This window comes from Bombyx mori, chromosome 1 (assembly GCF_030269925.1).
Source record: "Bombyx mori chromosome 1, ASM3026992v2".
Lineage (NCBI taxonomy): Eukaryota > Metazoa > Arthropoda > Insecta > Lepidoptera > Bombycidae > Bombyx > Bombyx mori.
In genome coordinates, this window is record NC_085107.1 from 4782903 (window position 1) to 4800802 (window position 17900).

Here is a 17900-nt window from a genome sequence, read left to right on the forward strand (position 1 = left end):
TATCCACACGTAACATATCTTAGCTAACTCAGATAATCATAATTCGAATGGAAAAACGGAGCAAGAGAAATTCAAACGAAAAAAAATGACTCATAAAGTTATTTACAAGATATTTTGGGGCGCATTAATCCTGTGACAAAAAAGTCACATTTGGAAATACAATCACGTACAGTCAGCATCACGATGACATACGCATAATAGACTCGCTCTATTGTACTTCATTAAATTCACTCAATAACCGAGCCATATTTTGCTAAGTAGGTTTTTCAAATCGTCACAATTCAAATTTCCATCCCTTTCTCTCTTTATATAGATCTGGTTCGCGACAAGGACAGCAATAAAAGCTCATGGTAACTGTCCTCAGATTTCAACCAATAAGCCCATGGGGATTATGGTTGAAATGGCATGGCTATTATGTCAAAATGACAATACACAAATTGACGCGACCGAAAGACTATAAACTCTAGAAGTTAATACGGACAGAACTGTACGGAGTTTTATTTATGAATGGATTGAAAAAAGACTTTCGCGCTCTGTAGTAAGGTCGAAATTCCGTACACTCCTTTTTTTAGATTTCAATTTAAGAAAACGATATCTATCATTATCGGCGCAGAGTGCATTTCTGTACAACCGAAATTACATTGTCAATTCGGGACCATTGAAAAGTCTTTGAAAGGGAGTGAACAAAGGCTCATAAAGTTAGAGATTAATCGGGGATTTGGACACAATACGTCCGCGACGCACACATGTCACGGCAGACGAGCAGGAGTCTGTTGTTTGTCAATGACATTGTGACATGGGGACGCGACGACACTCCCGGCAAATAAAGCAGTCATTTAAATGGATGCGTTACTCTCGATTGCAGTTTATTCATTTTTATTTTCTGTCGTACCTGGGTATTTACGGTAGACCACGTAGTGAGACGCTGAATTTCACCTCGCATTTGAGTTTGCTTATATCGCAAACATAATTAATTTTTGTTTGCATCCCAATGAGCAAGATTTGAGTGACACACCTGAATCTGATAATCTGATGCTCTAAATCAGTAGCGGGCAACCCTTAAAAACATTTACGTAATGTTATCTATACTAATATTATAAAGAGGAAAGATTTGTTTGTTTGTTTGTATTGAATAGGCTCCGAAACTACTGAACCAATTTGAAAAATTCACTGTTTGGAAGCTACACTATTCCCGAGTGACATAGGCCAATATATTTTTTGAAAAAAATTAGGGATCCTTACTAAAACTTTAATAATGTAACCCAAGGTGTAAAAAAATTACCTAAAATACTCTTTACATCGCGTGCCCTGCGAAAACGATTGATGATAGAATAAAATAATGTACTACGACTTTGTAGATTTACAAAAAGTGTCACGACGCCGTATGTCTATATTATAGTTATGCCGCAATAAGTGTTATTTTATTTAAAAAAATAAAACAACGTCAAATATCGTTGAAATTTTTGTTATAGACCCGAGCGGAGCCGGAACGGGCCGCTTGTAGTGTCATAAAGCCATTTCACAGGCTTGTACATTGCACATCACTATCGTAGAAAGAGTGGTAACTGCGGACGGATAGTACAGTATTAAAAGTAACTAAGAAAAAAACGTTTGTATTGTTTTTATGTTCAATTTATTAGCTAGTGTTTGTAATAAATAAAAACGCAAAATTAGGTAATGAATGTAGGAATTTAATGTATGTACACGAATTACCATAAATTTACACTTTAGCAAAATAAGAATTGTTCTTTGAGAGCATTTATGAAGTAGAGACAACAGGCCGATAAAGAAATTAAATTCGAGATAAAATCCCTGACCAAAATCTGCAACAAAGGTTGGCTGACTGACTCAGGCCGAGGATCGAACTCGAATTGTGCCACGAAAAGGATTAAATCACTAGAATCGTTACATCATAGCTCATGTTCTATATTATAGTCAAGCGTGTTGATATATTATTAAATTTTACTTAAATAGAAACGCTATTAAAATGCTAGAAAATGTTTCATGTTGAATGTAATATGTTACACAACTTCAACTAAAACTTATTACTTACACTTCGGTAACAACAACAATCGATTTATATTTTTATAGAACAATACACGATTTTCATTATTTTTATAAGCCTATTTTTGACTTGACAGACAGGCGCAGAGTTCTTATTTTTATATTGCCCTTAAAGGCAGACGAGCACACGGCCCACCTGATGGTGAGTGGTTACCGTCGCCCACGGACTTCAGTAATGCCAGGGCCAGAGCCAAGCCGCTGCCTACAATTCGCCATAATTACCGATCTTGGGCTGCTCGGATTCAGCGGATTCCAAGCGATCTTCCGCAGTTCTCCGGGCCACATTATGGGAGAGCTACCCACGCTGTCTTCCGGGGGGTAGTGGACGTTTGAAAACTTTTTGGCCCAAACTATCACTTCAACCTCGCCATCGTTCGGGATATGGTAGTTATCATGGCTCTATTGCAAATCTGTTCATTCAATCTCGCAGGGAAACTTCGAGCATAGCCTTCTTCATTGCTCTCTGGGTGACTTTGAGCCTTTTAATTGGGCCCATTATGAAAGAACACGTCTCACTAATGAAAACACACTGGTCACAAACTTTTGTCTTGGGACATTACAGTATTTGCGTCATATGAACTTAATTGTAGGCTATTATCAAATGTCATATTAATCAGTAATAAAGCGAATTAAAGAACCATGTAAACTAGAAATAAACCTACAACTATTACTTCCTCAATGACACATATTTCAACAACTTATCTATTTACAACAATTTACATATTATATAATCTACTTAATTTTATATTTAATTATTGTTATTAGCACCACATCGGCTTATGAAGTAAAAAAGTTTGAGTAAATCATGATACATTAAAATAAATAGGATACCTTAAAGAATCCGGTGACATTTACCATTTAAAATATTAATATATCATTTATTATGAAGATACAATACCAGAGATTATTCGATTGTTAATAATTCACTGGTAATTCAGTGAAATTGAGATACTAATAATACTTTCAGACTAACTACAATTTTAAAAGAGAAACAAGTCGATACAAGAATTCATCTTCATTACTTCATCTAATTTATGTTATTAATTTATCTTCTCATGCGTAACAATTAAAGAAATAGCTAAAAAGTAAAATAACTAAAACATAAATATTTTCTATTATATATTTTCCCATAGTATCATATGGATCTATTAGTACAATATGTAGTTATCTCTAATATCTAGCCATCATAAATATTTATAGATTCTATTATCGTTGATACTCCTTAATATAAATAGATACATCACATTCAGTTTTATAATTTTACGAGTAAAACTATGATGAATCATTCATCTAATTCTGTCACAAGAAATAAATATGATTTGCGATACTTCGACATCAATATTTCACGGTAGATAGATATTTCTAATCACTTCGAATACCGACACACATTGTTTTCTAAGATCTTTAAACAAACATATATGATAATCTGTACCAATCCTTAGATTATAACTATATTTTACTGTTCAATACCTACCTAGATTAAATGATTAGACTACACTGTACATTAATTACACACTCAAATTAACTTTAAATCCTTAAAGTACAAGAGAGTTAGAGTACCGAACAATTATAAATTAATTTTACTACTTATTACTACAACTACTACTACAATTACTACTACACTACTACTCTTGGTACATAGAAATATTAAAAAAAGAGACAACACAAACACAAAACTGGCACTGAATAATGAAGAATTCACATTATATAATATGATAACCGATATTTTAAGCCTTATGTATTGTGAGTCAATTTATTTTGCGGATTTTATTTAAGACAATTGATTGGCCAACTTTATTTTTAGTATTGGAAACAAAAAGCAGTTAAGTCTCTCAATGAATTCGCAGTCTTATAAATAATTAAATCGTATCTTTGGTAGTACGATACATGTCACCGATTATTCTTTCGATAGGTATCTCCCCAATGGTCGCACGGAAAAACAGCTCGACTATAATGAGATTAGAGACTCTCTTAATGACCGGCAGTAGCTGTAGGATTTGACTCAGTCTAGATGGGTCCAGCGGATAGGTCCTTGTCGTATACTGAAAGAAAATTGTACGGAGGTAAAATCATATTTAAGTTTTGGTTATAAAATCAAAATATTTCATGAGATCTCCCTAACAGAGACAACAAACATGAGCTTTCATTTTCAGCGGCTATCTATACTAATATCTAAATCTACATTGGTTTTTTACGGATGTTCAGTTATAACTACTGAACCATGCATCCGATTGACTTGAAACTTGGTATCCATGTAGAAAATACATGTACGTAATGGATAGGCTAATATTTATAATGGACTCCCTAATAATAATGACAATAAATAATAATATTGATTTTAAAAGCCCAGCGAAGCGGGCGAGTACGGCTTTTATTTTATAAAATTAGTGATAAGCGTCAACTTTGCGTTCTTTTGTTTTCTAATATATTTTAATATTTTTGGTCTCTTGAAAATAGATTCATTCTCAGTATCTTCGGATTCGTCTTCTTAAAATCTACTAGATATTACGGCGCCTTAGGAAGAAAATCGAAGAGAGAAATCAACATAATTACTTCAGTAGGCCGCGTAGGGCACCGGTGACCTACACGACAGTCAACGTGTTAATTCTATGTGAATCATGAACCAACCATCGGCCACTAAACAAAGCAATAAAAAAAATTAACATTAAATTATACAGTTTAATTATGGGTACTTTCGGGCCGGGTGCGATCCAGAGTGGCTTCTTTGACTAGCCGATGCCTATGCGCGCATTGCTATTTGCGTGGACCTATAAGTTACTTATGACGACGCTTGTAGCTGAAAGTAAGTATTGTACTTTTTGACGAAGCGTGTTGCGGATAATAATATGTACTTTTAGATTATTAAACTACCTGCAATTGTGTTTTGGTGTGCAATAAAGAGTTTAATAAAATAAAAGTGTTTATGTTATTATATATCGTATGGAAAACCTTTTAGAATTTAAAACTCACCTCATTTAGTACTAATTGCGAATGGTCTTGTAACGCTGCAACCGCGGGGAGATCTTGAAGCCTCTTATATTCAGAGCCTATCTGTGACTGACCTCTGCATAATATATTAACATCTACAAAGCTCGTTTTGAACAGTACAATTGCTCTTAAACAGGCATACTCGTTACTATCTGGATGGACTTTAACAATTTCGGCTAATGAAGTTTCGAACATTTCCACGTCTCGGCTATCTATTCTGGCGTTTCCTTCAGATAGAATCTTGAGGTCCAATGGGTACAAAAACTGAGCTGAACCGATTATGAACAAATCCTTCCAAGATTCTTCCAATAACAGTAGCCTGTCTGGTAATGATAATGATGCGAACGCGGGAACATTCTTTGCCCATTTAACGTTCATGAACAGTAATCTAGCTGCAGCTTCGCACATCGCTTCTGGATCCTTTGGAGATAACAAGGCAGCTGTGATAGGTGGAGGCGAAGGCGCTTTCAGTGATATGTTGACTACGGAAGGATTAATCATATGAATTCTATTGAACGGGTACGGATGTTGGAATAAGGAATTTTGCGGCGGGGACATAAAGTTGTGCTTGGGTACCGCTAAATCTAATGGAGGTGGAACTGTGAGTCCCATTTCTGGTGTTGGTAACGCAGGATCCTTCAAAAATAATGCCATTTGTCGTCTAATCGTAGAGTTTCTAGGACCTCTTTCATGTTGAACAGCTGAAAAAAATCTGCATATAAATTATCAAAGCTAGAGGAATTTTATAGTTAATTTATATTCTGTTTGTTTTTGACGCCTACCGTCTTTATTCATTCCAGCGTCCAGGCATTTGGCAAGTCTACACGCTCGACACTGATTTCGGTGTGCTTTATCAACCACACACCCGCCAGGGTTGCGTGCCTTGCAGGTGTAGCGACGGTCTCGCCTGACGGACCTTTTGAAAAAGCCAGCGCACCCGTCACATGCAAATACGCCGTAATGCTTTCCCGACGAGTGATCGCGGCACACGGCACATGGCACATCGTACAGAATGCGACCTAATTGAACAAAAAAAAAAACGATTTTGTAAAAATTAACCTGACCCTACAAACAATTATTATTAGTATTTGTTCTGAAGAACAACGCCAAAAATTTACAATGATAATTAAGATGACGTTAAAAAGTTAAACCTGCAGGAAGTGTAATTATATTTAAAGTACTCATCTAATCTTGTCTCATCACACCGAAAATTATAATTTAATCTTAAATTGTTACATACCTATATCAGAAATCTATATTCTAAACGGTACAAAAAAAAAGTTTTAAAGATTAATAAATCAACGTCACAATTATTTGATTTGAGGACAATGAGATCGACGTCCGGGGCAGGGTGGGCTAGGGCTCCGCCCCACTAGGGGAGGTGCCTGTAATTTATAGCTATCGGTGCCCTTGAAACTGTCAAATGAGCAAAGTAATTATCGTCAATGATTTGAGGTTGGTTTTATCGTTAATTATGAAGGGTCTCAACAAAAAGGTTCATCGGATTCCGGACCTTGTATATGTATGTATAATGATGACCTGTCATTGATTCCATTTGGCGCAATCTAAAGATTTTCTTTCTTGACAATACACGCTCACTTGTTCAAACACTTTACTTAAACTTGTTTTGTACAAAAATCCAATATTACCGATACACCAAAACGAACATTACCTATAGTAATGAAATAAAATTGTCTAAACACAACGCAGCAAATGCTCTGATTCCTGTTTAACAATACGCATGTTTTTTGCACTTCATAATTTGTTCGAAACGGTCCCACGATAGATGTTTAGCATTTATAAGATAATACATCTTTTAATACACCTCCAAACACGGCCGTAGTCAAAAAGGCATAAAGGCATTCAGTCAGAGCGGTTTTGTATTAACGTAAGCACTTGCGAGCATGGCAGGAAACGCGGTGTCGAATGAAAAGGTCGACAAAAACTATTACTATACAAAAATACGAGACAATGCAGTTCACTACAGCAAAGAGCTTGGGAATGTCTCAATAAAACGGTCATAGATAATGACAGTTTTCGTATTTTAAATAATTAGGGTAGTTTTACATGTAGTAATTCTTTTAAATGTATAAATAGTTATAGGTTTGCAAGTCCATTAAAATTCTTGACTACCTACGAATTATTATTGTTTTGCTTCAACGCTTAAAAATAATTTGATAAGGATAACGGATACATTTTGATATTTGTTATCAGAGTAAATGGGTCGGTGAGATGATCTCGGTTTGAAGGGTGGGGCACCCGTAAAACTGAGACTTAGGATTCACGTGTCAGGTGGATGGCGGTATTTACGTTCTTGATGTCCATGAGTTCCAGTAACCACTTAACACCAGGCGGGTCGTGAGCTCATTCACCCATTTAAGCAACAAAAAAGTACAGTAACAACGGTTGGCTCGGACACACACGCACACACACACACACTGAATTCCAAAACGCACACTCAATCTTAGGTGAGAATTGGGGTAGACGAATAAAATGACGATACTGGTGGTATTGCTCGTAAGATTGGATGAACTATGAGAAAGATCTCATCGTCAGAAGATAATTGAGGCCGTCAGCGCAAAAGTGGCCTAAGCTTACCATAGTTAGTATGGAGGCAATTAGGTTTGAATTTTCATGAATTTGAAATTGAGTAAGCAAAAAAACAATACGCGCAAAAATTATGTTGACAAAGCTATCTATTATCTATGGGTGAAACTAAGGATAGGCCGGTTTTGCATCAAAATTTATTACATATATTTTAAATAAATTCGAATATACGTCATATAAGCTTGAATATAAAAAAATTGTGGTTTATGCCACTTTTGCGCTGATGGCCTAGACTAATTGAGTCTAACAATATCAAAACTTTAATATTTACATCGAATATAAAAAAAACTATCCCATTTTAAATGAACCCTAATGACGCTTATCAGTTTTACCCGTGCGAATGTCCACCTGCAGGGTTGTTTCATCCCGTCGCGTGACGTTTATCCGGGGAAAACAAAACGACTGGTTATTAATTACGATCGTCGATGGGAAAAAGAGCACTTTGTAAGTAGCCATTTGGTAACAGATAGATGTGTTGATATTTTCCCACGCATCAACGGGTATGTTGTCCCTTAATTTAGAAGTAATAAAAGTTGTGTATATGAAGTGTACCATGTAGGTGTTAGATTAGTTCATAAAAAATCAAAAGTACTGTTCAATTATATTAGTAAATTCTAATATGCAAAATTTTCAAATAAATTTATCCCATTAACGTGACAATCCATATCTTAATTTATCAACGATCTTTAGGTAAATAAATAATAATAATAAATTGCTAATACACAACAAGCAAACAATTTTAAAGATTATTTTTATTATTCCTGTAAGTATTCTTTCTGTAATCATTTTTCTTTAGTTTTAATAAAAGTTAACAAATATAGCGTTGTCAAATTTTATCAAAACTCTGTTCTTTAGTGAAGCGAAAAACAAATGTTTAACATAAAAAATTCAATATCGCGATGTAGTATAATTTTAATTAATAGTTGGATATCGTGTCGTGTGTTGGCGGATAGTTACGGCAATGAGAGCGGTGACAGATGCGCCGGTGCAGTCGTGGGAAATTCATCCTCCAAATTAGGTACTTACTACACGTCATCCCGCACATCTCACGGTAAATTAGCTATAGGGTTATGGCTATTATGGTATCGTTATATTGTGGAATGTCTTGTTCATCAAAAAACATTATTTATTGTTAAGTAACGTCAACTTTCGCGGCCACGCCAGAACAACAAAAATAATATGGCTTTGAGAATGTAATCCTATAAAGTGTCTCATCTGAAAAAACAGTTGTGTTATAAATAGTAAAATAGAGTTTAGCGTTCTTACTAGACGATGCAGGGATGGATTGCATTTCCATGTTGTCAGCAGTAATAATTCATATTATAATATCCTGATTACCTGTAACATAAATGAAATAACAAATTAGTGTCAGTAAATTATCCCACGGTTTTGTATAAGGTACAATCGTAAAGAATTGAATTCAATTTTATAAATAATCAAGTATCGTCGCGGTTTCTTAATGGTACTTAAGAAACCAACACAAAAATGCCTATAGTGAAAAGAATCGATCGAGAATAATCGTAACAAATGTAAGAAAATAAAGAGCTTTTGTGCTAAAACTAACTTGGCTGACATCTTTTTTGCAACAAAGCCGAGTGGCACTTGTTTTTTACTCATAGCTCGCTTTGTTCTAAACACGACTTAATGGTGGTTGAGTCGAGAGTTCTTGAGTGTAAAGCATTTAATTTTAAAATACTTACAATTCTCATAGTATTATATGTATTGTAAATTGTATTTTACATGTCGTGTGAAAGAACATTTTTAATTCGAATGCCTATTTTATGTCATATAACTGTTTATTACATGTCTGTACTGAACAATAAAATCAAAATTACATTCTTCAAATTTTTGTGTATGTGATGTAATTGAATTTTATACAAAACAAGCACGATATTCATCTGAATACTATTATAGATGGACAGACTAGATATTTGCTCGTCTGCTGTTAAAAGAATACCATAGACATTTTCAGTCATCAGACAATTGTGATTTAAGGTCAAAGCTAGTGTCAAAACTACCACGATTGTGTGTTTTATTGGAATTATAAATCGTAGAAATTAAACTATCGATTTCTAAGATATTATAGAAAGTCTAAATCGGAAAAATTGTACATAATCTATTACATAAGTCATTGTATTCATGTAAACAAAAGCATCGGGCCGACTCGACAACAGTAGCGAGACTGAGTCGGTCACTTCAGACGTTCGGATTGCGTATTTTTTTTGTAAATAATTACAATTCCGAAAAACAGGTAATTAGGTAGGGATAATCCCGGTAAGTACGTTTGGACAATAGAACGGATGAGTCTCGGCCGGGTCCAACGGGCCGGGTGCGCACTGGAGGGTTCGCAACAAAAGCCATACCAATAATAACATCCGAAAGTCGGTAGCTTCTTGCTTTCAAAATCGAAAAGCCAAAAAAGTGTTCGTAATTTTTTTCGATGGATCTGTTTGTGCTTTCAACGTGCATAGCTTTTGCGGCGGAATCCTTTTGTACTGCAATGACTTAATGGCAGATGTTGTTATAACAAACACAAATTAAAACTTTCAATTACATTTAAATGCAGTTTTATTCAGATTGCGTTTTACAACGCAGACCAATTATTCGGCTTAGTTTTAACCATACATAATTGAGTTCAATGATGAAGGTGAACTGTTAATCGCAGATTTTACAAACTAAGATATGTCTCATTAGCACTAAAACTGTAAAACACATAATGAGAACAGCAGGCACAAATATAATCGTAGTTGGGACATTTCATTGTGGAGGACTATGAGAGAAGCCTACATCTAACAGTGGGGAAATACAGACTGAACACGAGGCACAAATAAATTGTATATAATTAAAAATGATCCGTATTTTTTTTGAAATCAATGCAAATAATGAAGAAAATGTATTCCAAAATTTGATTAACAAGCTTACGAAGACTATACCTACGTACTAAGAGCTCCTTCTATCTATCTAGTGCTACCAAACAGATAGCTAACTAATTTATATACAACATATTTATTCTCAACGCAACTGAGGTTACACATAAAAAAACTTACTATAACAATATTACACCAAAGGTTTTCTTTTTAATACTAAATTGTACAACCACTTGTTACTTGCTATGTTGTTAATTAAAATTAACTTCCAACTACCGTGGCGGCACACCGTTATTTTTGATTTTAACGAGTTGACAAATCCTATTTTGATCCAGCGCGTTTATTACGACTTTTATCGTTTTTCATTTGTAAAATTCATTTAACGCTAGCAGTCAATGAAACATTTTTATTACGGACATCGTTACATAGGTACCAGTTTTATCGTATTGAATTTTTCGCAGTTCATTTTTGAAAGTGGAACGAGTTCATCAATTGTTTTGAGGGTTTTTGTATTCCCAACTAGCTGACCCGGCAGATTTCGTAGTGCCTCAATCGATAAATAAAAGACTTAAACTTCTTTTTTTTTTCCTACTTAAGCTTGTAGCCTAGAGAGGCTATTCCAGCGTAACCGTAACTAGTAGGTGTGGTCACGGGGCTCAAACCTGACGACGATGCTAACACGAACCCTAGCAAGAGTCGTGCTTCGCAGAATCTACCACCGGATCGGAAACGCGACCCACTGAGAAGATCCGGCGAGAAACTCAGTGGGCTGTGTCTGAGAGTTAATTTACTCGTCGAGCCCTTCGTCGCAAGCGACGGGTTCGACGAGAACGGTGACCGGAAACTTTTGTATAAAATAACCTTTAAACAAACAAAAGTAATCCGTCCGACGGGGACGACACATCAAAGGAAAAACAAAACTGTTATTTTTATTTAATTCCGAGCATTTTCATATTTATCTACCTTTTAAACCTTATCTGGACTTACACAAATAATTCAAGACCAAAATTAGCCAAATCGGTCCAGCCGTTCTCGAGTTTTAGCGAGACTAATTGCTGATGAGCGTACATCTCGTAGAGCAGGTTAATGTCACTCGAGAAACGTTGGTAACACCAGGGTACAGTTAAAGACGCTGCTTACCAACTTGTTCAAAACGTACCTATCTCATAATTACCGAATTCGTTTTCGATTAAACATCTTAAAAGTTAAAAACGCAACTCATTGATTTATCAATTGCGATTGCACATGCAATTTTGTTTTATTATTGTCTAATTGTCTACTGATTTATTTTTGTCTAATAATTTTCTATTTTTTTGTATCGGAAGTAAAGCTGTTGTGTTCTTTTTTACTGGTGGTAGGATCTCTTATGAGTCCGCACGGGTAGGTACCACCACCCTGCCTATTTCTGCCGTGAAGCAGTAATGCGTTTCGGTTTGAAGGGTGGGGCAGCCGTTGTAACTATACTTGAGACCTTATAATTTATATCTCAAGGTGGGTGGCGCATTCATGGATGTTTCGTGGATGTTTATAGGTTCCAGTAGCCACTTAACACCAGGTGAGCTGTGAGCTCGTCCACCCATCGAAGCAATAAAAAAACAAAAAAGGATCACTGCTGCTTGAGATACAGGTTTTATCGCCTAGTTCAAGCGCAGATGCAAATTATGATTGATTTTCTACTTCTATGTTGGCAATAAATAAATAAACTAAATACAATCAATGATAAAGAAAATATTATGTTCCTTTAATTTAATCTTGTACTTAAATTAAAAGGGATTTTTTTATTTTTCAAAAAATATATATTTATTCTTGATTTGTTATGTCGGTTAAAGAGTTATTCAAAACTATCAGAGATGTTTACTTTTAAATTTGTAGTAACCGCAGTCGCAAATATCATCGCGCACCTAACCTCAGGAAGGAGAAAAGCTGCCTCCCGCAATCTCTCCCAATCCCAAAGGCACCGGTGACCTTTATAAAGGAGGTCACACATGTGAATACTCATTTAGGTTTACATAACAACAGAAAGCTTTAATAAAATAAAAATACTGAGTTAATCCATTCATTTCCAAAATATAAATTGAGTAATTAGTTTAATAGGTTTTTTTTTTATTGCTTACATGTGTGGACGAGCTCACAGCCCACCTGGTGTTAAGTGGTTACTGGAGCCCATAGACATCTACAACGTAAATGCGCCACACACCTTGAGATATAGTTCTAAGGTCTCAGTATAGTCACAGCGGCTGCCCCACCCTTCAAACCGAAACGCATTACTGCTTCACGGCAGAAATAGGCGGGGCGGTGGTACCTACCCGTGCGGACTCACAAGAGGTCCTACCACCAGTATGTACGTAACGCAAGTGTCTAAGCCGCATAGATTTGAATACCGATGCTGAATATAGTTTCACTATTAATCACTGAAAATAAGCTCGTTTACTTTTTTTCAAATAATTGTACACAGTAAAATTATAAATTAGTATAAATCGATACGGCCACATATAATAAGTATGACTAAAACTAGAAGAAATAATTTTGTATTATTGAGCGTTGACGATGAATGTACATGTATACTTAACAAAAAAAAGTTTGTTCTTATCGCTTATCTAATAATAATGTAATAATAATATAAGTGAGCAAGTAACACGTCGTAATCTGAAGTATCACCCGCATACTCCCAGTCGTATCAATTGTCGACCCACCACAGCGTCTATAAGGAGGTCTTCTACGTTATTAGAATAGTTATAATGTCAATTTTATTAAATACTAGCGACCCGATTAAAACACACATGAAACCAAAAAAAAAACAATTTTTTTTTTAAAAGTAGCCTATGATCATCAGGGACAATGTCGGCTTCTAATGGAAAAAGAATTTTTCAAATCGGTCCAGTAGTTTCGGAGCCTATTCGAAACAAACAAACAAACAAATATTTCCTCTTTATAATATTAGTATAGATTTTCGCATATTTTCCAACCTTTCGAAAATAGCTAGTTACTGCTTCAATCAGGTCCAACTTTAATCAGATTATACACTAAAACTATTACTATTCTGGAGTTACTTGATACATATTCTCTTGTGATATACGGTACTATGCGACAATCTAGCTCTTCTTCTAGTACTTCCTATTAACAATTCCTACTGGTACTACTTTTAGGTAGATATTTGTGCTGTCTAACTCACGTCGTGGTTGCATACTGTACGTACCGAGGAAGTTTGTTAGAGATAATTTTATGAATCGGGAAGTAAATTCCTAGATAATTAATAATATAATAATTAATAACCCCACGTATTAGTCTTCTTTTGACGTCGTTTGTTGCCATCATATAACACAAGATATTTGACAAATGCCTGAATCTCGCTCACGACATTTTCAAGATAAGCTTGCATATAATATATATACAAGTTCCGAACAACAACATTCGGACCGTCGGTCTACCTAGCAATATCACCCGCCACACTATAGTAGTAATTTCCAAGCTATTAAGTGTGATAGACTAGATGGATGATTGAAGAGAAATGTATAGGGGTCTTCTTCGTCTTACATATATTAAAACCCTTAGTTGCTATCTTAAAACATCCTGCCTATTTCTATCACGAAAAAAGTTAAAGCATAACGGTTTGAAGTGTAGAACAATATACAAACTTATCAGAGACAGATATTTCGAAGCAGACAGCAGCATCCATATCGTGTTTTCCATGGGTTCCGCTAACCGTTCAGCCTCAGATGGATTGTGACCTCGTTTGTCAATCCTAAATAAGAATATTCTAGAAGGATTTTTTTCCTAAAAACATCTTTCAAATACTCAATATTATATTATGCAATGAATTGAACTATAAGTCCGCTTCTGTATCCGTCTGCTCCATCAAGTTTATAATAGTCAATTTAGTTTCAAGACGAGTAACCGCATTATGAAGAAATATCACTGATTACGCTACAATTGTTTTTCCTAAAATTGAAATATTAACAAGCACGTTTAATTTATGAAGCTTATAAGCCGTGTAGTTAATAGTGTAGGATTTGTTCTTAAATTAGACATATAACAATATATTTTGTTAACAGGTAAATCATTGCGGATTCATTTTGAAAGTTACAAATTTATATGTGTAAATAAATCCTGCAGGAAACAGCGATATCTATTGGTTTGATAATAGTCTTATATGTAGTAGCAAAAATTCGGTAATATATTTATTAGCCAAATACTATATTATCCAAATAGCGTATAGTTACATATTTACCCGTTGCTTCTTTAAATATTTCAAAATAGAACATATGATAATCTGATGACGTAATCATCTTCAAAATAAATCAACAAATAATTAAATGCATTTCAAAGAAACACAACAATATTTTAGAACAATGCAATGTCTATCTAAAAGTGTTCATATACAGACGTAATTTATAATAAACAAATTAGGCAAATATTTTTTAAACAGATTTGCTTATGTGAAAAAACAACAACGAAATGAATGCTACAAATATTTTACATTCAGAACCTTACTTAAGTTTCATATTAAAATGCGTAAGCATATTTGTTTAATCAGAATAGTAAAATTAACTATTGATTTTTTCTATTTACACGCCTTTCATCAAATCGTTCATAACGTTTAATTCGTCAATATTTAAAGTGAAATTTTAAAATATTTTCTTTCATTAACATAGCTCTTTGCCGAAGACATTTTTTATTTTCTTACATAAGTGGACTTTTCTCAACGATGCACAAAAGCAAAATTCGCAACAGCTGATTAATTTCCTATTTAATTTCGCATTTTGTAATTACTTACATACATTAATCCTACCAATCAAAATGGATTTCAAATTTAGATCAATAAAGAGAGGTAAATAGTTAAAGATTAAAATGAAAACAACTCACTGTGATATCCTTAACACAAAACGTTCCTTGGCGCGCACACACAAAAACTATAAACTATGTTTTCGAAAACGGTACTTTAAATTATTTTTCAAAGTGGTACATTAGTGTTTACATCGCAGGGATGGTTGATTGCGAAGTGACGCACGCGCAGATCTCGTTCGGGGGTTGTACGCCATGGGAGGGGCGACGGGGTTGATTAGCCCCCATATTTGAGCCATTGATAAGCCCATTCAATAAAGCGATGTTAACGTGATAGTGAACTACGAAGGAGTTTTTGTTTTATCTGATTTTGAAACAATGACATAGACATTAAAAGCATAGCTTGATAAAGTGACTTTACATTTCTCTCTTCTTCTATCTCGATATTTAAGTCTTATTATTTTTGTTCTGTCTAGAATATGTCTTACAAGTCTTAATAAATATTTTCTAACCACTCAATAAGTAACCAACAATAATTAATTTATATAACTTATGTAGTCATTAAATTGTAATACTTATATTGACAAATGGCTTTAACAAATATTTTGTATTAGGTAGGTACCAATGTATTTTAGATTAATGAATTAACTACACATTGTATTGATATACAATTTTATTAGAATAAAATTTTATTTTACTCATTTATTAATTATTTAATTTCATAAAAATATTTTTATTCTAATAAAATAATCCCCATTCGCAATATTTTTATAATTTTTTTTTTTAAATATGGTATTTTGATACACCCGCACTATTTATATCTAATTTCTTGAATTCTTGAATATAGTTTACCGATAATGTACTAGCTCGTAAAGCAGATTATAATGTAAAACGTAAAATTCGCAACAGAAATATACGGAACTACTATTATTTTTGTCAGTCAAAATACACAAGTATTTACTTAAACATCAATAATAGCCCTTGCAAAGGGAGATGCTACGCAATAATAATGAGTGCATCAATAATCTACTAGACAATAACCGCATCCCCATAATCAGGGTGCCATCTTTAAATCTGTGTCATTTGACAGCTGTCAAACGGCGTGTCGTGACGTAACCAAAATGCAGACCAGTGATTGGTGCTTTAGCTGTCACCCCTGCGGTGAAGGGTGGCGCTTTTATTTAGAATTTTAGGGCCACTTTGTGCAGATACCCTATTGTCATTGACACTGGGTTTCTGATGGTGATAGTTGGTCACTTTTAAATAGCAGCTCATTATTACCATATTGCTTCCTTCAAAATGTTTAATTTGAACAGAACAGACAAATGTATATCTTTTTATAATTGATATATTACCATACAATGGGCTCTTTACTTAATTTATAGAGCATTTTAACGGCCGTCTGGTGTAGTGGTAAGTCACATGGTCACTACACAAAGGAGTCGCGGGTTCGAATCCCGCCAAGGGAAGATATTGGTATGAATAATATAAAATGTCTTTTCCAGGGTTATGGATGTATATTAAATATATGTATGTGTATAATAAAAATCTTACATTTATTTCCGTTATCTGGTACCTGTAACACAAGCTCTTTACGAACTTACCACGGGACCAGTTAACGAGGCGTGATTGTTAGTAAATATTTATTTATTTATTATTTATTTTCAAATCAAAAAAGTTTTATTCAACATAAATGAAAGTACATACTTGTTGAACGTCAAAAGAACTACCGCCAATTCACAAGAATTAGCCTCCGTCCTGAGAAGAATTGGCAAGAAACTCAGCGGGCATGTCTTTTTTTTTGAAATATTAGATTTTTTATTTTATTTTAAATATTAGTTTTTTTTTAAATATTAATTTTTACAGTAAGTAATTATAACATAACAATTATTACAATATTGAAATGCCCGGAGCGAGCAACTCATTCCCACTTTGTGCAATCTTCTAGATAATCATTGACTTTATAGTAAGCTTTATTGCACAGATGTTCTTTAATAGTTTTCTTAAACCTATGTATATGTAGGTTCTGAACATCTTGTGGGATTTTGTTGTACAGGCGCACAGACAAACACCCGAATGAATTTCGTATCTTATGTAACCTACTCATCGGCACAACAAGCTTGTGTTTGTTCCTAGTATTTCTATTATGTATGTCCGACATTTTAGGAAACTCCTCAATACGTTTACGAACATACATCAAATTTTCAAAGATGTACTGGGATGGCATAGTGAGAACTTTAATTTCTTTAAATTTTTCCCTCAGAGATTCCCTTGAGTGCATGTTATAAATAGCACGTATAGCTCTTTTCTGCAGAATAAATATCATTTCTACATCGGCCGCATTGCCCCATAGCAAAATGCCATAGGACATGACACTGTGGAAGTAACTAAAGTAAACTAAACGAGCCGTGTCCGCATTTGTTAACATTCTAAATTTTTTTACTGCGTATGCTGCAGAGCTGAGCTTACTCGCCAATTTATGAATATGAGGTCCCCACTGCAGTTTGGAGTCCACTGTTATACCAAGAAATACGGTTGACTCAACAAGCTCCAATGCTTCCTCAGAAACAATTACATTACTATCTACTTGTC

At 34.5% G+C, this 17900-nt stretch overlaps 1 protein-coding gene across 1 annotated transcript; it reads right to left on the minus strand.

The window, feature by feature from the left end:
- Positions 1-1670: 1670 nt before the first annotated feature.
- Positions 1671-7067, minus strand: LOC101739052 (nuclear receptor subfamily 2 group E member 1). Its single transcript, XM_021352357.3, has 4 exons — positions 6592-7067; positions 5835-6071; positions 5035-5753; positions 1671-4106 (listed from the first exon to the last, which is right to left on the minus strand). Exons 1-4 carry the CDS (start codon positions 6605-6607, stop codon positions 3924-3926), a joined length of 1155 nt encoding a protein of 384 aa, XP_021208032.1. The 5' UTR covers positions 6608-7067; the 3' UTR covers positions 1671-3923.
- Positions 7068-17900: the final 10833 nt, after the last annotated feature.